The sequence below is a fragment of the Salvelinus alpinus genome, chromosome 6 (genome assembly GCF_045679555.1).
Source record: "Salvelinus alpinus chromosome 6, SLU_Salpinus.1, whole genome shotgun sequence".
Lineage (NCBI taxonomy): Eukaryota > Metazoa > Chordata > Actinopteri > Salmoniformes > Salmonidae > Salvelinus > Salvelinus alpinus.
Window position 1 is genome coordinate 52,169,152 of NC_092091.1, and position 21,840 is coordinate 52,190,991.

Here is a 21,840-nt window from a genome sequence, read left to right on the forward strand (position 1 = left end):
TAAAGAGTTAGTATCAGAATGGGTGGTTTATAATAAACTAGTCTTAAATACATCAAAAACTAAAATAATTTTATTTGCTTCAAAACAGTAAGACCTAAACCTCAACTGGAGTTGTGCTTCTTCAACCTGAGTAGGTTGAAGAAGCGAGCTCCTAGGTATAACATTGGATGGTCAATTATTAAGTCATATTGACAAAGTTGTGAAGATGGGGAAATGGTGTATGTTATAAAAATAAAAAAAATGTTTATACAAAAATCAACTGTACAAGTTGTTAAGGCTTGTCCCACCTTGATTACTGTCCGTCCGGTAATATGGTGAAGTGCGGCAAAGAAAGACCTAGCAAAGCTGCAGCTGGCTCAAAACAGAGCAGCACATACATAAGATGCACGCCAGTCTATCCTGGTTGAGGGTTCATGATAGATGAACTGCTTCTCTTCTAGTTTGAGAAATATTACTGCAAATGAAAATTCCAGGATTGTATGCATTATCAATAACATTCAGCTTAGACACCAATACATATCCCACAAGACATGCCACCAGGCGTCTCTTCACAGTCCCGAAGTCCAAAACTAATTCACAGCAACGCACATTATACAGAGCCATGATTGCATGGAACTCCCAATTACAATTACTCAAGCAAATATCAAAATTACCTTTAGGAAATGGATTAAAGATCTCATGGAACAGAGGGGACTATGAGGCGACAACATTTTTTAGATGTATTGTTTGTATATACAGTGGGGAGAAGAAGTATTTGATACACTGCCGATTTTCCTACTTACAAAGCATGTTAGAGGTCTGTAATTTTTTACCATAGGTACACTTCAACTGTGAGAGACGGAATCTAAAACAAAAATCCAGAAAATCACATTGTATAATTTTTAAGTAATTAATTTGCATTTTATTGCATGACATAAGTATTTGATCACCTACCAACCAGTAAGAATTCCAGCTCTCACAGACCTGTTAGGTTTTCTTTAAGAAGCCCTCCTGTTCTCCACTCATTACCTGTATAAAAGACACCTGTCCACACACTCAAACAGACTCCAACCTCTCCACAATGGCCAAGACCAGAGAGCTGTGTAAGGACATCAGGGGTAAAATTGTAGACCTGCACAAGGCTGGGATGGGCTACAGGACAATAGGCAAGCAGCTTGGTGAAGGCAACAACTGTTGGCACAATTATTAGAAAATGGAAGAAGTTCAAGATGATGGTCAATCACTCTCGGTCTGGGGCTCCATGCAAGATCTCACCTCGTGGGGCATCAATGATCATGAGGAAGGTGAGGGATCAGCCCAGAACTACACGGCAGGACCTGGTCAATGACCTGAAGAGAGCTGGGACCACAGTCTCAAAGAAAACCATTAGTAACACACTACGCCGTCATGGATTAAAATCCTGCAGCGCACGCAAGGTCCCCCTGCTCAAGCCAGCCCATGTCCAGGCCCATCTGAAGTTTGCCAATGACCATCTGGATGATCCAGACGAGGAATGGGAGAAGGTCATGTGGTCTGATGAGACAAAAATAGAGCTTTTTGGTCTAAACTCCACTCGCCGTGTTTGGAGGAAGAAAAAGGATGAGTACAACCCCAAGAACACCATCCCAACCGTGAAGCATGGAGGTGAAAATTCTTCTTTGGGGATGCTTTTCTGCAAAAGGGACAGGACGACTGCACCGTATTGAGGGGAGGATGGATGGGGCCATTTATCGCGAGATCTTGGCCAACAACCTCCTTCCCTCAGTAAGAGCATTGAAGATGGGTCGTGGCTGGATCTTCCAGCATGACAACGACCCTAAACACACAGCCAGTGCAACTAAGGAGTGGCTCCGTAAGAAGCATCTCAAGGTCCTGGAGTGGCCTAGCCAGTCTCCAGACCTGAACCCAATAGAAAATCTTTGGAGGGAGCTGAAAGTCCGTATTGCCCAGCGACAGCCCCGAAACCTGAAGGATCTGGAGAAGGTCTGTATGGAGGAGTGGGCCAAAATCCCTGCTGCAGTGTGTGCAAACCTGGTCAAGAACTACAGGAAACGTATTCTCTAATTGCAAACAAAAGTTTCTGTACTAAATATTAAGTTCTGCTTTTCTGATGTATCAAATACTTATGTCATGCAAATTAATTACTTTAAAAAAAATCATACAATGTGATTTTCTGGATTTTTGTTTTAGATTCCGTCTCTCACAGTTGAAGTGTACCTATGATAAAAATTACAGACCTCTACATGCTTTGTAAGTAGGAAAACGTGCAAAATCGGCAGTGTATCAAATACTTCTTCTCCCCACTGTATGTATATATATATATATATATTTTATATTTTTTGTGACTGTCCTTTATCAGTGCTTTGTTACTTGTCATGTTCTGTGTTTTTTGTGGACCCCAGGAAGAGTAGCAGATGCTTCTGAAAAAAGCTCTTGGGAATCTAAATAAACCAATAATGAATAAAGTTTAACGTTTTTTGTGATGACTGAAATCAGTTTCATCATATTGTGTACATCTCAAAGAATGTCTGTATACAACAAAAAAAGTACAATGAAGCAAAGAGCTACAGTAGGACAAACAGGTTTATTTGGTACAGTGGAGTAAATGAAAGGTATGAATTTTACTCCTGTACAAAACACATTGAAACCGAACACTGTCGATTTAAGGAGAGCTCAAGTTCCTAGTATTGGCCATCTGTGATGGTGTCTCGAAACATGATCAAGCAGATAAACCCAATCATGTACAGAACAATGTTAACAAACAGGTCAATGTGCATCATGAGTACTTAATTCATTGTTAAATAACCTGAATTCATAAAGGACCCTTTTTTTCTGTGTTAGATCTCAAAGTAGACTGAAATGTCTATAATGTGGTTCCTTATATAGAGGTAAATGATGGTTAGGCCTAACACAAATAAGTCACTATTTTTGTCCAAAAAAAGCTAACTCAAGGGGCCAGCGAACCATGGCTTGGTACTGGCCAGCTTACCCTGGAGAATGATCAGGTTATCCTTCATTAGGCATCAAATGGGAGAAAACATATTCAAAACAGATGGTGAGTGTGCATTCCAATTGGACAAAAGTCAGTTTCACCACCACCGTTTGAACATTTAAAAAGCATTGGATTTGTGTAAGCATGGGCTATCTAGAAAGACCTTGCACCATTTTACACCCAATTATTTATTTTACATCCATGGGGGGGGGGGGGGGGGAGCGCACGTTTCGGTGAGAGAATTGGAAAGCTAGGCTCCTGATTGTTGCCTGCTGAATATGACCCAGGTATCCCTTGGCCGACAGGACTATGTTTTCTATGGATAGGATAGGTCCCTGCGTGTGCATTTTGACACATTGAGGCCACTAGTTTTAAAAGGACACTTACGCAATAAATGTTTCTGTGTGAGAGCAGAGACATTGGTGGCACTTTAGGTTGTGTGTTTTCATTCTGGTATTGCACATGCAGTCTTTTATCCCTGCTGTGTGGGAGGCTTATTTCCTTTGCCAGGCTTTTGTGCCATTCATAAGATCATAACACCTTTCTGAATGGACATTTTCCTACTTGTCTTGTGCTTAAATAGTTATGGAAGGTTCAGAAAGGTTTAGACAAGGCCTGACAGTACAACATTGAAAAACAAGGAAATGCAGCAAAAAGAAAGAACTGTATCAACCGTGACCCATTGAAGTCCTCGTGGCTTTTTTCTACAGATACACTATTTACAGTAACATTCATCAATTATATTAAATATCAACTTAAATTAAAAGAAACAAACATTAGACTTCTATAAATAGCTACTGTATTTCTCAAGTTGAACAAGACAGTACTAATTAATATGTTGCGTATGGTGATTTGTCTCATTTCAGTTGTTGAAAGACTGTCTGCATGGGTGTGGTCTTGAAACATAAAAAAGCAGATATACAAACAAAAAGAGAATAAAACTAGTTTGTCAGAACTTAGATGATTAGTAAAAACTGGTTAATTGAAACTGACAATTGAGGGATTACCGACTGTGAGATAGTCGAGAAACTCCTAACAGGCGACTCAATCGGCACTTGAAATGGCTGACAGGAATAGTTAACAGAGAGTCACATGGACAATAAGGCATGAACCTCTCCCCCTTTCACTATGGCCTAGATATAAACAAATGTAGATAAACGACCTGTGCACTGCAATCTACTTCTTAAAGTGACTGCGCTGACATGCGCTGCGTTTATGGCGAACGTGATCTCTGGGAAATCACCTTTAAAAAAGTCTAATCACAGTGCATGGGTCTACCTACGTTTGTTTGAATCCCGGTCTCTAACATAACAGACTCACTCTCTCACACACTCCATCTCTTCTACAGCGCAAGGGGACCAAAGACACTGTCACAGTAGACAAGAGAGGGCCACAACCGTCACCGTAGATGAGAATTACAGTCAAGGGGAGCGGGCTATGGTTTCCAGATTGTCACCCTCTGCTTCCCTTTCCCCTCTACCTGGGGTTCACATCTTGATCTTGGCATAGAGCAGGTCAATCTGCTCTCGGAAGTGACTACGGAGGTCGGTCCTCTTGGCCTTTAGCGTGGGCGTCAGGAGGCCGTTCTGGACGGAGAACATCTCCGTGTGCAGCGAGATATCTCTCACCTGCACGAGACAGAATGTTATTCATTGTTCAGCTTATTATGCGTTTAGCTTTTATTTAACAAGCCGAGTCCCATTGAGATGCAAATGTTGTTTCGTTTTTTTCTCCAAGAGTACTCTGGGCTAGAGGCAGCATTATAATCATGCACAATTTGGAACCAACATCACTTGTGAGTGTTATCGTGTCTAAATGGTGCCTAAGGAATGTGTGGAGCGTTAGGAAGGATTCCTCACCTGCTCAAAAGACTTCAGCCCCCCTTCTTTCCCCAGCCTCAGAATGTCCATCAGAATGGCATTTTTCAACTCCTGGAAAGATAGGCACTTCAGACAAGGCAGTGTAGACAATACATCTTAATGGCTGTACTTAAAAAGGGATAGTTCACTCAAACTATCTTTCAGTATTTTGTTCATTAGTCTATCATTAGACTAATGTCTAATCAGAAGTCACATTTTCTATATGGAGCACTTTCAGTACAAACAAAAACTGTGATGAGTGTTTGAGATGAGATTGGCTCTGTTCCGATATCCACACTAGCATGCCCAATACATTGCTTCATTCTAAGGCTTTACACACAAATCTTATTTGTCACATGCGCCAAATACAACAGGTGCAGACCTTACTGTGAAATGCTTACATTCAAGCTCTTAACCAACAACGCAGTTCAATAAGTTAAGAGTTAAGAAAATATTTACTAAATAAACTGAAGAAATAAAATAAAAAGTAACAATAACAAGGCTATATACAGGGGGTATCGGTACCGTGTCAATCTGCGGGGGTACATGTTAGTCAAGGTAATTTGTACATGTAGGTAGGGGTAAAGTGACTATGCATAGGTAATAAGAAGAGTGTAACAGCAGTGTAAAAACAAGGGGGGGGGTGGCCATTTGATTAATTGTTCAGCAGACTTATGGCTTGGGGGTAGAAGCTGTTAAAGAGCCTTTTGGACCTAGACTTGGTACTGCTTGCCCTACGGTAGTAGAGACAACAGTCTATGACTTGGGTGACTGGAGTCTGACCATTCATTTTTTGGGCGTTCCTCTGACACCGTCTAGTATATACAGTAGGTCCTGGATGGCAGGAAGCTTGGCCCCAGTGATGTACTGGGCCATACGCACTACCCTCTGTAAGGCTTTATGGTCGGATGCCGAAAAGTTGCCATACCAAGTGGTGATGCAACCGGTCAGAATGCTCTCAATGGTGCAGCTGTAGAACTTTCAGGATCTGGGGACCCATGCCATATTTTTTCAGTCTCCTGAGGGGGAAAAGGCGTTGTCATGCCCTCTTCATGACTGCCTTGTTGTGTTTGGACCATTAGTTACTGTAGAGGCTCTGCAAGCTTCAGTGACATTTTGCTGAGGAAAACACTTGTTGAAGTGTAAGAGGTATGCTAGCATGGACTGTGGAAATCAGCCACTGAATACACCGTCAGGTAAATCTGCCATACCATTGAAGCTAGCTAACCTTGCTTGCACACATCTCCAAATAAGAACCCTCGATGCCCTTCTTCTTTGCCCATCCTGGTAAGAAGTCTGGATCAGGCACCACAATGCCCACCAGGCATGCCTGTGTCAAACAAGACATTTTAAAACATTTAGCTTTTTACAATTCCATAAGCATTTATACGAATTTACAAATGTATCAATATTTACAAGCAGTGGCTTATATATGAAAGTCATAAGTGTCACCCAAACAAGTTTCAATTAGATGGTGCACATATCCACAACCAACATTATGCATGTACATACCCAACCACAAACAAAGTGCTTCAATAGAAACACGCACAGCAGAAGACTTGGCACACATGCGGACGCGCACACACACGATTTGGTTTGTCACAAACCTGCAAGCTATCGCCATGGACAAAGATCTGGGCCACCGGGTCGCTCCGGATGTAGATGTTCTCGACCTTCTCCGGGGCAATGTACTCTCCTTGAGCCAGCTTGAAGATGTGCTTCTTCCTGTCCACGATCTTCAGAATGCCATTCTGAAAGTAGAGTAAACAAACTTAATCACTACTAAGTTAACTACATCAGATTTTGCCCCATTACTACATTCCCGCTCTTAGTCAGTCATAGATTGAGGCCCAATGTCTGCTGATCTCTTTTGCCTGGTACTTATTTCATCATAATCATCAGTTAAGCAGGGTCGGTCCTGGTCACTCCCTGGATGGGATACCAGATGCTGCTGGCAGTGGTGTTGGAGGGCTAAGGAGATCCCAATGCCCCAGAGCAGTGAAGGGGACATTGCCCTGCGTAGTGTGCCATCTTTTGGATGGGACAATAAACAGGTGTCCTGACCCTCTGTGGTCATTAAAAATCCCATTGCAATTATCATAAGAGTAGGGGTGTTAGCCCCATTGTCATGGCTAAACTCCCAACCTGGCCCCATTTCATCATGGCCACCTAATCATCCCCCTTATTCCTAACTGGCATATTTCACTCCTCACCTCTCCACCCGATGTGTGGTGAGTATTCTTGGGCATTCTGGGGCGTCAGGTAGCCTAGTGGTTAGAGTGTTGGACTAGTAACCGAAAGGTTGCATGATCAAATCCCCGAGCTGACAAGGTAAAAAAATCTGTCGTTCTGCCCTTGAAAAAGGCAGTTAACCCACTGTTCCTAGGCGGTCATTGAAAATAAGAATTTGTTCTGACTTGCCTAGTTAAATAAAGTTAAAAATAAATAAAAATTCTGGCACAAATGGTCACCGTGCAAGCCCCACCAGAGGACAATTTTCCATCCCCGCCTTATAGGCTAGCTCAATGTTTCCCAATCTTGGCCCTGGGGACCCAAAGGGGTGCACATTTTTGTTTTTGCCATAGCACTAACAGTTGATTCAACTAATCAAGTCATCATCATGCCAAAAGAAGGTGGAACCCTTTGGGTCTCCAGGATCAGAATTGGGAAACACAGAGCTAGCTGAATGTAGAGTTGACAGTACTTACAGGCAGCCACTTCCCAATGTCTCCGGTGTGGAGCCAGCCATCCTGATCCAAGGCCTCCTTTGTCTTCTCCGGGTCATTCAGGTAGCCCTTGAATACGTTTGGTCCTTTCACACACACCTGTGAAGAAGCAGAATTATATATACACATCAAATACAAACATGGGACCAGGATAAACACCCACCTCCTCAAAAGGCTAATGATTCAATTGTGAAGTATCAAAGCAAGCTGGGAAAACCCCCACCCCAGTCGGTCCCAATACACGCGGTAAAGAGATCAATGGAAGGGAGACCAAGGACACAGTCATTGGCGCCCATTCAAAAAAGCTTATCTAACAACGTGGATATTCATATATATTTCTATGTTCTAGCAGGCCCATAATGTGGTTACTAAAATCTGATTTGGCTGCATAATGTTTAGAAGTTGTCTCTTTAGGGTTTAGAAAATTCCACTACATGACCAAAAGTATATGGACACCTGCTAGTCAAACATCTCATTCCAAAATCATGTGCATTAATATGGAGTTGATCCCCCTTTGCTGCTATAACAGCCTTCACTCTTCTGGGAAGGCTTTCCACTAGATGTTGGAACATTGCTGCGGAGTATTGCTTCCATTCAGCCACAAGAGCATTCGTGAGGTCGGGCACTGATGTTGAGCGATTAGGCCTGGTTGCAGTGGGCCTTTCAATTCATCCCAAACGTGTTTGATGGGGTTGAGGTCAGGGCTCTGTGCAGGCCAGTCAAGTTTTTCCACACCGATCACGACAAACCATTTCTGTATGGACCTCGCTTTGTGCACGGGGGCATTGTCATGCTGAAACAGGAAAAGGCCTTCCCCAAACTGTTGATACAAAGTTGGAAGCACAGCATCGTCTAGAATGTCATTGTATGCTGTAGCATTAAGATTTTCCTTCACTGGAATTAAGGGGCTTAACCCAAACCATAAAAAACAGCCCCATTATTCCTCCTCCACCAAATGCATTGGGGGAGGTAGCGTTCTCCTGGCATCCGCCAAACCCAGATACATCCGTCGGACTGCTAGATGGTGAATCGTGATTCATCACTCCAGAGAATGAGTTTCCACTGCTCCAGAGTCTAATGGCAGTGAGCTTTACACCACTCCAGCCGACGCTTGGCATTGAGCATGGTGACCTTAGTCATGTGTGCGGCTGCTCGGCCATAGAGAAACCCATTTCACGAAGCTCCCGACGAACAGTTCTTGTGCTGATGTTGCTTCCGGAGGCATCTTGGAACTCGGTAGTGAGTGTTGCAACCAACAGACAATTTTACGCACTGCATGCTTCGGCACTCCCAATATGTGAGCTTGTGTGGCCTACCACTTCACGGCTGAGCCGTTGTTGCTCCTAGACGTTTCCATTTCACAATAACAGCACTTACAGTTGACTGGGGCAGCTTTAGCAGAGCAGAAGCTTTACAAACTGACTTGTTGGAAAGGTGGCATTCTATCACGGTGCCATGTTGAAAGTCACGGAGCCCTTCAGTAAGGCCATTGTCCTGCCAATGTTTGGCTGTGGAGATTGCATGGCTGTGTGCTCGATTTTATACACCCGTCAGCAACAGGTGTGACTGAAATAGCTGAATCCACTCATTTGAAGGTGTGTCCACATACTATATATACAAAAGTGTCTGTCTGCTAAATGAAAACTCCTGTTCAGATAAGCTGGTAGCATAGTTAGCCATATAGAGATCGATGGTGGTATATGAAGTCGTTTTTAAGTGTAATGCAGTTGATTGGTGACGATGACATGAACATGTATTGGAGTTGACAGGCTAATTTTGATGGGTGTTAATGAGGAGATTCTGATCTATCAACACGGGGGCCCCATGTGTGGAATTTCCATGGTGTTTACATTGTTTTGTCAAACTGCAAACATCTCTTTACCGCATGTATTAAAACCCTACCACTGGGCTTGGCCCTTATTCTTCAATGTTTGCAGATCAGTATGGTGGAAGCTTTACCACTGTAGTGCTTATACCTATCCAGACCCTTCAGATATGCTAACATCGACTAGTTAGGGCCAAGGGGGAGGGACAGTGAGCAATTTGAGACCGAGGTGGGACTTCCATTGGTCTAAACACCTCACCTCTCCTTCCCCATTGGCAGCAAAGTAGTTCATCTCAGTCACGTCCACCAGCTTTACATAGTTGCAGGGCAGTGGAGCCCCCACATGACCTGGGCAAAAAGAGATGAGTTGTCACATTCCAGTAAAACTTTATTTGGCTGTTCTTTCATAATGCCAACATGGTCTCATAAGGTTTCATGAAGGTTCCAGTGAGCCACACAAGACACAGAAGTAAAACTGTTCATTGTAGAATCAGAGTGTAGAGCCATTAGTGTGACTTGTTTGTTGGATTAAACATGTGGTGGTATGCATTGTGCGATGTGGTAGCAATTGAATGCTTCGGTAACGCTTGAATGTGTGCATTACCTGCTGTCCAGTCCCCAGGCATGGACATGGTGCACCCGGCTGTGCACTCAGTCTGACCATAGCCTTCGTAAAACTGTCAAGTAGAAGCAGCAGACATTTATTTGAAAGCATTGTAATTAAGTAACTTGTGTTTCTCATGCTAGTATCATCTATCTTTCGGCACCGCAGCAGCCTGGTTGGGTGTGAGGTTGATTCCCAAGCATGAAGTGATTGTTTTGACTGATAGAAAGAGAACATTATTGCCAATCTTTCTAAGGCAAATCCTGTTGAACAAACAGGAAAGGTCAAAGAGGGACCTGCTTCTCTAGGGTATGAGATGGGCTATACTCCGATTCTCTACCTATGAGACGGGCTAGATTCCAATTCTCTACCTGTAAACTCCCCCTGACGGATTTAAAAAGGTGTGATGAATATGGGGGAAACTCCTTCCAGCCATGCTTGCACCAATCCAAACAATGCTTTTAAAGGCATGAGGGAGTGAATGAGTGCACATACCTCTTTAGAAGATTAGAGAATTGGAACGCAACCAGGCTCTGCATCCAAATTATCTGAGAAAGGTTGCAATTGTGCACTCCTCCCCACGCATTTATAAGCATTGGATTGGTGGAAGCATGGATTAGAGGGAGTTGATCCTTTCTTGCACCTGTCGTTTAATTTGTGAATTCATGAAGGGAAGTCTCACCTGGCAGCCAAGAGCGGCCCGAATGAAGGTCAGGACGGTTGGAGACACTGGGGCCGCTCCTGTGATCATCAGCCTCACACGACCCCCGAGACTGTTCTGGAGAACACAAAGGAGGAAAGACGTTATTGACATCCATGGTTGTACCTCACACAATAGAACAGCGATTCTCAAATTTGGGTCACACGTGTCTGAGTAATTATATTTATTTTGGGGGGGTGATTAATGGAGAGAAAAAATATACTCCAGTCTGAACTTAAACCAGGTGTGTAGAAATAATGAAATTACAATTTTAAATAATTTAATCTCTGAACAATTTTTTCAATAACAATTTAATATAGAGCTATAAGCAGTGCCATTTTTGGTTGATTTTCTGGTCTCAAACCAGTGAGTTTATTAACCTTCAACGACAGTGACGACCAGTTTTGAAGCCTACCAGTTATTTTATTGTTGCTTGTATTACATGTTATTTTGGCATTAATGTGTGTCAGCATTACTTCCATGCTCGCTATAAGGCAAGTAACACTGAAACATGCATGAGAACATCAGATGTTCCGAACGACTGTGTGATCACACTCTCCGCAGCCGATGTAAGACTTTTAAACAGGTCGACATTCACAAGGCCGCAGGGCCAGACGGATTACCAGAACGTGTAGTCAGAGCATACGCTGACCAACTGGCAAGTGCTTTCACTGACATTTTCAACCAGTCCCTGATTGCGTCTAATACCAACATGTTTCAAGCAGACCACTGTAGTCCTTGTGCCAAAGAACACTAAGGTAACCTGCCTAAATGACTACCGACCTGTAGCACTCACATCTGTAGCATGAAGTGCTTTGAAATGCTGGTACATGGCTCACATCAACACCATTATCCCAGAAACCATCCCTAGTTTTGGGGTGGCAGGTAGCCGTGGTTAGACATTTGGCCAGTAACCGAAAGGTTGCTGGATCGAATCCCCAGGCTGACAAGATAAAAATCTGTCGTTCTGCCCCTGAACAAGGCAGTTAACCCACTGTTCCCCGGTAGGCTGTCATTGTAAATAAGAATTTGTTAAGTGTTAAAACATTTTTAAACTTTAATACCTCTACCTACATGTACAGTCGTGGACAAAAGTTGAGAATGACACAAATATTAATTTCCACAAGGTTTGCTGCTTCAGTGTCTTTGTCAGATGTTACTATGGAATACTGAAGTATAATTACAAGCATTTCATAAGTGTCAAAGGCTTTTATTGACAATTACATGAAGTTGAGTCAATATTTGCAGTTTTGACCCTTCTTTTTCAAGACCTCTGCAATCTGCCCTGGCATGCTGTCAATTAACTTCTGGGCCACATCTTGACTGATGGCAGCCCATTCTTGCATAATCAATGCTTGGAGTTTGTCAGAATTTGTGGGGTTTTGTTTGTCCACCCACCTCTTGGGGATTGACCACAAGTTCTCAATGGGATTAAGGTCTCGGGAGTTTCCTGGCCATGGACCCAAAATATGTTCCCAGAGCCACTTAGTTATCACTTTTGCCTTATGGCAAGGTGCTCCATCATGCTGGAAAAGGCATTGTTCGTCACGAAACTGTTCCTGGATGGTTGGGAGAATGTGTTGGTACCATTCTTTATTCATGGCTGTGTTCTTAGGCAAAATTGTGAGTGAGCCCACTCCATTGGCTGAGAAGCAACAACACATGAATGGTACCAGGATGCTTTACTGTTGGCATGACACAGGACTGATGGTAGCGCTCACCTTGTCTTCTCCGGACAAGCTTTTTTCCAGATGCCCCAAACAAATCGGAAAGGGGATTCAGAGAAAATGACTTTACCCCAGTCCTCAGCAGTCCAATCCCTGTACCTTTTGCAGAATATCAGTCTGTCCCTGATGTTTTTCCTGGAGAGAAGTGGCTTCTTTGCTGACCTTCTTGACACCAGGCCATCCTCCAAAAGTCTTCGCCTCACTGTGCGTGCAGATGCACTCACACCTGCCTGCTGCCATTCCTGAGCAAGCTCTGTACTGGTGGTGCCCTGATCCCGCAGCTGAATCAACTTTAGGAGACGGTCCTGACGCTTGCTGGACTTTCTTGGGCGCCCTGAAGCCTTCTTCACAACAATTGAACCGCTCTCCTTGACGTTCTTGATGATCTGATAAATGGTTGATTTAGGTGCAATCTTACTGGCAGCAATATCCTTGCCGGTGAAGCCCTTTTTGTGCAAAGCAATGATGACAGCACGTGTTTCCTTGCAGGTAACCATGGCTGACAGAGGAAGAACAATGATTCCAAGCACCACCCTCCTTTTGAAGCTTCCAGTCTGTTATTCGAACTCAATCAGCATGAGTTATCTCCAGCCCTGTCCTCGTCAACACTCACACCTGTGTTAACGAGAGAATCACTGACATGATGTCAGCTGGTCCTTTTGTGGCAGAGCTGAAATGCAGTGGAAATGTTTTTGGGGATTCAGTTCATTTGCATGGCAAAGAGGGACTTTGAAATTAATTGCAATTCACTGTATATGCAGTATATGTATGCAGTATATGCAAATTGCCATCATACAAACTGAGGCAGCAGACTGAAAATGAATATTTGTGTCATTCTCAAAACTTTTGGCCACAACTGTACATATTACCTCAATTAACCGGTGCCCCCGCACATTGACTCCGTACCGGTACCCCCTGTATATAGCCTCGCTATTGTTATTTTACTGCTGCGCTTTAATTATTTGTTACTTTTATATTCACATCTTATTTTTTATTTAGGTATTTTTCTTAAAACTGTATTGTTGGTTAAGGGCTTGTAAGTAAGCATTTCACTGTAAGGTCTACACTTGTTGTATTCGGCACATTTGATATGTCAGCAAATAACATTAAAAAAAATCATTGAGTTAATAAAGCCGCATAGAAACATGGTCTCTTTTTTGCTATCTGTGGTGGTGTGGCAGCCAGCGGAAAATACTGAGCGTAGGGGTTGGTAATGTTCTCTAGTTGCCACGTGATTGGCTTAGTGTTCTGTCACTCATAGGGACACTACATCACCGCAAAATCTAAGGGGAGTGCTCGAAAATTCAAGCCCCTTGGGTGCTGCCATAGTTATATTACAAGTGTCCATCCAAGAAGGCAAAAGGTCATTGGCCACAGATATATTTACGTCAAATCACGTTATATCTACTGTAGCTATGATTGGACTGATCATCATGAATGAATCAAGTCGACAATCTACTGGCAAATCCTTTTCAACCTTGTCATATGAAGAGAAATGATTGATAAAGCGAATTGGTGCTCATCGGCCATAAACATTACACAACAAGCTGAAAATCGCAAATTCAACAATGAGTGGTTAGGAAGGAATTAGTGGCTAACTGCAAGCATCTGCTAAGCAGTCACTAGCCTGCTATTCAGTGGAGTTGGTGTGTGGGCCAAGTCTGGGTTTAAGAGTCTCTTTTCCAAGCTTAAAGGGATAAACATTCAACATTGGCCATACTGTCAATCCAGCATGACTTCTGCTGCATTCAAAACAACTGGAAACCTGGAAATTTCAGACTTCAGTGAGTTCAAGACAACCTTACCACTGCTACTACACCTGGCTTTGGGACTACTGTTGGGACAGCTTTGTGTAGGCCCTAACAGTTTGTGGGCACTGTTTTTCACCATTATAGTGCAATTAATGCATTGTTTAGTGTTGTGTTGTGTAGCGGCTTTGCTGCCAAGCATTCAATTGTGGGGAGTCTGCCCCACCAAGATTTACATGCTAAAATCGTCACTGATCAAGAATATGGGCAAAAAGTAATTACTATCAATGAAAGTGGTGGGAATGTTGTCCCCATGTCATGACATTTCTACATTTAATATCAATACAGCATTTAAAACAGACAGAAAAAAAATATAAAAACATAACATGTAAAGTGTTGGTCCCATGTTTCATGAGCGGAGATAAAAGAACCCAGAAATGTTCCATACACACATTAAGCTTCTCTCTCTCAAGTTGAGAGCATTTCCCCTTTGCCAAGATAATCCATCCACCTGACAGGTGTGGCTTATCAAGAAGCTGATTAAAACAGCATGATCATTACACAGGTCCACCTTGTGCCGAGGACAATAAAAGGCCACTAAAATATGTAGTTGAGGGTGCATGCAATTGGCATGCTGACTGGAGAAATGTCCAATTAATGTTAATTCTCTACCATAAGCCGCATCCAACGTTGTTTTAGAGGATTTGGCAGTACGTCCAACCAGACTCACAACCGCAGACCACTTGTAACACCAGCCCAGAACCGCCACATCTGACTTCTTCCCCTGCGGGTTCGTCTGAGTGGCTGCGTCGGTCTATAATAATGCCCTTTTGTAGAGAAAAAATAATTCTGATTGGCTGGGCCTATGCCTTATCAGGCCGAACCATGGCTGTGCCCTTGCCCAGTCATGTGAAATCCATAGATTAGGGCATAATGAATTTATTTAAATTGACTGATTTCTTTATCTGAACTGTAACTCAGTAAAATCAATGACATTTTTGCATCTATATATTTTTTCAGTATAGTTTTAGTGCAATATGGGTCCAGAGGCAAAACCAATCGAGAATCACTGCAATAGACAGACACAACCTTAAGATAAAAGTATATTTCGATTTTGGGGTCTGTGGGGGTATTCAATAGGGGACGATGTTGGAAACAATCAAACTTCTTCGGGATCGGTGTCCCTTCCACGGGACGGTTGAGCTAACATAGGCGAATGCCATTAGCATGAAGTTGTAAGTAACAAGAACATTTCTCAGTACATAGACATATCTGATATTGGCAGACAGATTCAATTCTTGTTAATCTAACTGCACTGTCCAATTTTTAGTATCTATTTCAGTGAAAGAATACCATGCTATTGTTTGAGGAGAGTGCACAATTTTGAACATGAAAAGTTATTAATAAACAAATTAGGCACATTTGTGCAGTCTTGATACAACATTTTGAACAGAAATGCAATGGTTCATTGGATCAGTCTAAAACTTTCGCCATACACTGATGTCATCTAGTGGCCAAAATCTAAATTGCACCTGGGCTGGAATAATACATTATGGCCTTTCTTGCATTTCAAAGATGGTACAAAAAAATAGAAAAAACGTTTTTCTTTGTATTATCTTTTACCAGATCTAATGTGTTATTCTCTTACATTCCCTTCACATTTCCATAAACTTCAAAGTGTTTCCTTTCAAATGTTACCAAGAATATGCATATCCTTGCTTCAGGCAGTTAGATTTGTGTATGTCATTTCAGGCGAAATTTTTTTTAAAAGGGGCTAATCCTTTTAAGGGTGGCATTATAATGCTTCATACAAATTTGCCATGATGAAAATTGCTAATGTGTGGCACTTACCACCAATTGTTTTTACCATTAACCCTCATCTTTATGATACCCACAATCCAATTTTCTATTTTTTTATTTAACCTTTATTTGACAGATATTTACCTTGTCAGCTCGGGGATTCGATCCAGCAACCTTTCGGCTACTGGCCCAACACTAACCACTAGGGTACCTGCCGTTCCTAACCTTAACCCTCACCCAGAACCCGAAACCTAAACTTGGCTCATATAAGTTGCAACATTAAAGTAAACATCATCCTTTCTAGCACGACCATCAGGTGCCTATCCATGGGTACCTGGACTTTTTGGAAGATGAGCTTGTCCCACAAGCTGTCCTTCCTGACTATGCCATTCATCATCTCCGCATGCTTCCTCCTGGAGGCAAAAACCAGCAGCCATCTTTTCAGTGGCGTGTTGGCCTGTCCGAAGATCTTTGAAGGAGAGACAGAAAATAATCTTATTTATCTTGCAAAGGATATTGGTCTTATGCCCAGCTCCCAACCTTGTGCCTTCATCAAGGGCAAAACTGGAGTGGCTGGATAGCAACAATCTGGAAAGCACCAGCCCATTGGTTGACAGTTCAGTTTGCTCTTTTATAGCCCAGCCCAGGATTTGAACCAGTGCCTGTCCAGCTACTGGTCCACCTGTCTGACCTCTGGGCTACCTACCACCCCTTCTCCAAAGAAGGAGTATTCAACAACATATCAAACCGCAAAGCAATCTAGGCCACTGAGCTATTTGAAACCTTTGTGGTCAAATTCAGTCCAACCCACCTTTGCAATGTTTATGAAGCGTCTTGGTTTTCATACCATTGCCCACACCCACGCTTTAAATAAGGTTTCAATACACATGTACAACTATTTTAAGACATTTTTGAATTCGTCTTTTATGCATGTCCCATTAAAATAAATCCAGCTACTGGTACTAAATGATCCGGTCATATTATTGTTGAAAACATCCCTCAGGGTCTACAGTATATCTGACCTTGTCAAACATGCGGTTGAGCAGGCGGGGCACGACAGGGAAGACTGTTGGCTGCAGGGTCTTCAGGTCGTCCATCAGGAGCCGAATGTCCCCCTGAAAGTAGCCAATCCGAGCACCGTGCACCAGGATCACTCCCTGGAGAAGGGTGGAGGTGTGAGAAGGAGGCAGACGAAAAAGGAAGTGTCCGTTAACTGTCAAGTACACGTGTCAAATATGTTCCAATAAAGTTTAGGTGATCTAGCTTTGAGTTTGCACTTTTTTGACTATTCCATTGGTTCCATGGTAGCGGGCAAACTAAATCAAGCTCAATTATTTGACATTAACTGTATTAAAAAAGGGGCAATCTGCAATTGCTACATCCATTTTTGGCCTTTTAAATTAATTATATTTATCTATACACACAAACACGCACAATGATTCTTGAAGAATGTAACTTAAGCCTGATGAGCTTAGTCCAACTGTCATACCCCATCAGAATCCAAAATATACACTTATTTTACTCCAATGTTTATAAACAAAGAAAATGTAAACAAAACATTATATAGCCACAAAACAAGGTTAAAACTCAAAATGTTGATATCATGGATGGTCAATCCTTGCAGTCTCAGTTTTAACAAGGGTGAAAGGAAACAAGGGGTTCCTGCTTCTCGTCATTCTGTCAGTTTCAGTACGTACCTCCACTACCCTCTCAAACATGTGTGCTAGAGGTAAGTAGGACATGTGAATGTCGTGGAGGTTCAGCATGCAGTGCACCTGCGGAAGACACACACCCACCCGCGTCAGGCACTGCATTACCTCAAAAACCCTCTCAAACATGTGGGCCAATGGCAGGAAGGAGATGAGCACATCCTTAGTGCTGGGCTTGATTACGCTCTGAGTAGACAGCGCGGAAAAAGATATGGAAGGGAAAGAAGGGAAAAAAAAGGGAACGATAGGAGAGGACAGACAGGAAAGTCAAAGTCAACATGAAGATTGAGGAACAAGAGCGAGAGAAAAAAATAACTGACTGGATTTTAAAGGGCATTTAGCAGGGGGGTGGGTAAGGAAGTGCAAAGAAGGCTTGGAAAATAGCAGCTTTCCACACATTGTGGAATACAACAGTACATATTAACATGACTAAGCATAATAAGTGCCCATTTTGTTTTACTTGCCCATCTAAGCAGAGGAAAATGTTAAGATAAAAATTGCTGTTTTTAAGCCAGGTTTGTTATTGCAAATAAGAACTTGTTTTCTATTGTTACCAGGTTGAATAAATTCTACTTACTGTTATAAGAAAACACTTCACGATACCTATATTTCTTTTGATATTTACAATGCTTATACTTCCTTTGATAAGCCATTCAAGGAACAAATTAATCAAATGGGTGGTTAGTTTACCTCTGTTATCTTGATGAAAGCAGCACAATTGGCAATAACATTGCCATGTGTAAGCATTCCACCCTTTGGGTTTCCTGGGAGTAAAAGAAAACAAGTGACCATTTATTAAATCTTGAAGGTTAGATGCTTCATGTTTTCAGTACACAATATCACTAATAAAAAGAGTCAGTAATTCATATGTGTGTGGGAGAGTCTCCATTCATGGAAACAATGGATTAGTAGTTTATCAACAGGATCATTCTTGTCACGAGGGTCCAAGTGTAACACACATCCTCCTGATCATGCATGTACACAGTATGTCAGTGAGTGTTCCTTCACACTTGACTATCATACTATTTGTATTACATTATACATGTCAGCGTACTGGCCTATTTTTCTACTGTGTTGCTTTTGAAATAAGACTGTTCATACTTTTAAAATGTCTACTCTCCCTACTTTGAATCCCTGACTATGAAAAGCCTGACCTTAGAGTCTTGAAGTGTTTGAACGCTCTATAGCATTTTGTGGTTATTCTCTGACCCTGCTGGTCCCCTATGAACCTTTTAACATATCAGGCCTTAATGGTACTCTTAAATCTCTACCCGGTACAGCGAGAAGAGGACTGGTCACCCCTCTAGGTTTCTTCCTGTTCCTGCCTTCCAATGAGTTTTCCCCGGTCCAGTTCTTCTACCTCTGCATTGCTTATTCTATGGGGTTTTAGGATGGGTATCTCAAATTAATTCATATTTTATTTGTCACATGCGCCGAATACAACCTTACCGTGAAATGCTTACTTACAAGCCCTTAACCAACAATGCAGTTCAAGAAATAGAATTAAGAAAATATTTACTAAATAAATAAAAAGTAATAACGAGGCTATATACAGGGGGTACCGGTAACGAGTCAATGGGCAGGGGTACAGGTTAGTCGAGGTAATTTGCAGTGGTGTAGTATTTTTACTTGGTCATATCTGTACTTCACTATTTATATTTGACAACTTTTACTTACTAAATTCCTAAAAAAAATGTACTTTTTACTCCTTACATTTTCCCTGACAACCAAAAGCACTTGTTACGTTTTGAATGCTTAGCAGGACATGAAAATGGTCCAATTCACAATCTTATCATTTATTTGTAAATTATGTCTAAACGTTGGAGCGTGCCCCTGGCTATCTGTAAATCACTTTAAAAAAAACAAGAACATGGTTGTGTCTGGTTTGCTTAATATAAGGAATTTGAAATTATTAATAGTTTTGATACTTAAGTATATTTGATCAATTACATGTTTTTTGATACTTAAGTATATTGAAAACCAAATACTTTTAGACTTTTACTCAAGTAGGATTGGGTAATTTTTTCCACCACTGGTAATTTGTACATGTAGGTATGGGTAAAGTGACTATGCATAGATAATAAACAGCGAGTAGCAGCAGTGTAAAACAAAGGGGTGGGGGGGTTCAATGCAAATAGTCCGGGTGGCCATTTAATTAATTGTTCAGCAGTCTTATGCCCTGGGGGTAGAAGCTGTAAAGCAATTTGTGACAACTACCGATGTAAAAAAAAAAAGCTTTATAAAATACATTTGATTGTTTAATGTGGGATATGCAAATTCTGAAATACAGAGTAATGACATGAAAGCAGAATTAATGCACACACACCTGTGGTTCCACTAGTGAAGCAGATGAGTGCCAGGTCCTCTGGTGTTGGGGGCTATAGCAGACCACAAAGAGATTTAAGAGAGAACTAGTAGCACGTTATTTTAACAGTACAGACATACCAGATATTCAAACAAATAACATAGTAAAAAGACAGAGTAATAACCTACTACTTATATTATTTGTTTCTTTGGGATTCATTAAAATCACCACTGTTTGAATGAACCGCAATATGGATTTGTACATTCCTACTCACCAATGGCTGGTGGTGGTGGGCCTTGCCAACAGCCTGAGGGTGACAAAGAAACAGTAAAGAAAACATGACACGAAATTCAGTTACATTTTTCCCGCATTGAAACTTTAGCTCTCTAACATAAGAAAACATATATCTGGGATATGCATAACCAAACAAAACAAAACTAGAGAACAGATCAAAATGAGGACCCTGCGCGAACAAGCTGGTTTTCTCAATGAGCCTCTGGATAAGAGCCTTGGCTAAACATGAATACTGTAAACATAGAAGTACATTACATTTTAGAACTTACCTCCACATCCTTCAGGCTAAGGATCTCGATGCCGCTCTGCTGCCCGCGGGCCACCAGCTCCTCATCAAAGGCCTCCATGAGCATGATGGTCTTCAATGTGTGCTCCTTGCCGCTCACGCAGTCCAGGATGAGCCGCGCTTTCTCCGCCAAGTCGCAGATCACTGTAGAGACGGCGGCTGAAAACATGGGATGGCACTGGGTTATTTATTGCCTTTTATGGTCAACTTATTTTTTTATGTTCCGTGACAGTCGTAAGGGTGCGAGGTATAGTCCTGTCTTTTGTCCTGAGAAATGAATTTAGTTACACATTAATTGAATGTTCTTGTAATGCCTACAGTAGTGAAATAACCATGACTTGTCATCTAATGACAGTTTATGCAGATTACATCTCTTTTACGTTTTCAGTGTTATTGTGAGATTTCAGTGCATCATAATGCTTCATAAGTTTATATGACAAACTAAAGTAATGTTTGAAATAACTTCTATATCAAAAACAAATATTTGAGGGCCGCCGTGTCTGCTGGTTGATACTAGTTCATTCTACAGCTGGTGAGGAAGCCAAGACAGACATGTTGCCAGTGTGGAATGTAGCTACTGTAGCCCCTTAGCACATGTAGATCTGGAAGGATTCAATAGGTGTAAGAACTATGGTAATAGCCCCACCTTGCTTTCTGAATTGGAACTTCTACCATATTACTTGAATCCATCTAACCCATTCAGCTCTAAATAACTGCCGTAATATAGAATATTGTGTGTGTGGTACCCATGAGTAAAATTGCCATAGACTAAGGGGCTTTTCCTGTTCTAGCAATTATATTTCTAAGGAAAAGTCTAGGGGTGGATTTTGGATATCAGTCCACACTTTTGTGACCTTGTTCCAAATGGTGTTTGCGGTTGCCCTGTGACATACCTTGGTCGATGATGTATTCAATGGCCTCGAGGCCTAGCGTGTCATACAGTGGTACACACACCAGGGAGTATGTGTAACAGGCCAGCTCTGAAATGGTCCACTGAAAGAGAGGACATGGTAACATCAGTACAGGGGTAAAATTGTATCAAGGTTTGACGCCAGGTCCGAAATAGTTCTTGCTAAAAGTATATACTAAAATCAGCAAAAAAAGAAACGTCCTCACTGTCAACTGCATTTATTTTCAGCAAACTTAACATGTCTAAGTATTTATATGAACATAACAAGATTCAGACAAACTAAACAGCTTCCACAGACATGTGACTAACAGAAATGGAATAATGTGTCCCTGAACAAAGGGGGGGGGGGGCACGAGAGGGTCAAAATCACACCAAA

The 21,840-nt window shown here is 41.9% G+C and overlaps 1 protein-coding gene across 6 annotated transcripts in view; it reads right to left on the minus strand.

Moving 5' to 3' along the window:
* Nucleotides 1-2,544: 2,544 nt before the first annotated feature.
* Nucleotides 2,545-21,840, minus strand: part of acsl1a (acyl-CoA synthetase long chain family member 1a) — a 53,903-nt gene continuing 34,607 nt past the window's right edge. For 4 of the 6 annotated variants that reach the window (XM_071406934.1, XM_071406937.1, XM_071406936.1 and 1 more), the window contains exons 6-21: nucleotides 21,448-21,547; nucleotides 20,538-20,713; nucleotides 20,249-20,281; nucleotides 19,996-20,047; nucleotides 18,360-18,433; nucleotides 17,658-17,735; nucleotides 16,983-17,117; nucleotides 16,295-16,429; nucleotides 10,668-10,763; nucleotides 9,986-10,058; nucleotides 9,641-9,729; nucleotides 7,539-7,655; nucleotides 6,438-6,581; nucleotides 6,059-6,160; nucleotides 4,831-4,902; nucleotides 2,545-4,599 (exon numbers count right to left, since the gene is read on the minus strand). In XM_071406934.1, coding sequence (XP_071263035.1) covers nucleotides 4,459-4,599; nucleotides 4,831-4,902; nucleotides 6,059-6,160; nucleotides 6,438-6,581; nucleotides 7,539-7,655; nucleotides 9,641-9,729; nucleotides 9,986-10,058; nucleotides 10,668-10,763; nucleotides 16,295-16,429; nucleotides 16,983-17,117; nucleotides 17,658-17,735; nucleotides 18,360-18,433; nucleotides 19,996-20,047; nucleotides 20,249-20,281; nucleotides 20,538-20,713; nucleotides 21,448-21,547 — 1,617 coding nt within the window. In that variant the 3' untranslated portion in view covers nucleotides 2,545-4,458. Of the gene's footprint in view, nucleotides 4,600-4,830; nucleotides 4,903-6,058; nucleotides 6,161-6,437; nucleotides 6,582-7,538; nucleotides 7,656-9,640; nucleotides 9,730-9,985; nucleotides 10,059-10,667; nucleotides 10,764-16,294; nucleotides 16,430-16,982; nucleotides 17,118-17,657; nucleotides 17,736-17,777; nucleotides 17,856-18,359; nucleotides 18,434-19,995; nucleotides 20,048-20,248; nucleotides 20,282-20,537; nucleotides 20,714-21,447; nucleotides 21,548-21,840 lie in introns of all 6 variants that reach the window. The other 2 variants (XM_071406932.1, XM_071406935.1) reach the window with 2 other exon arrangements.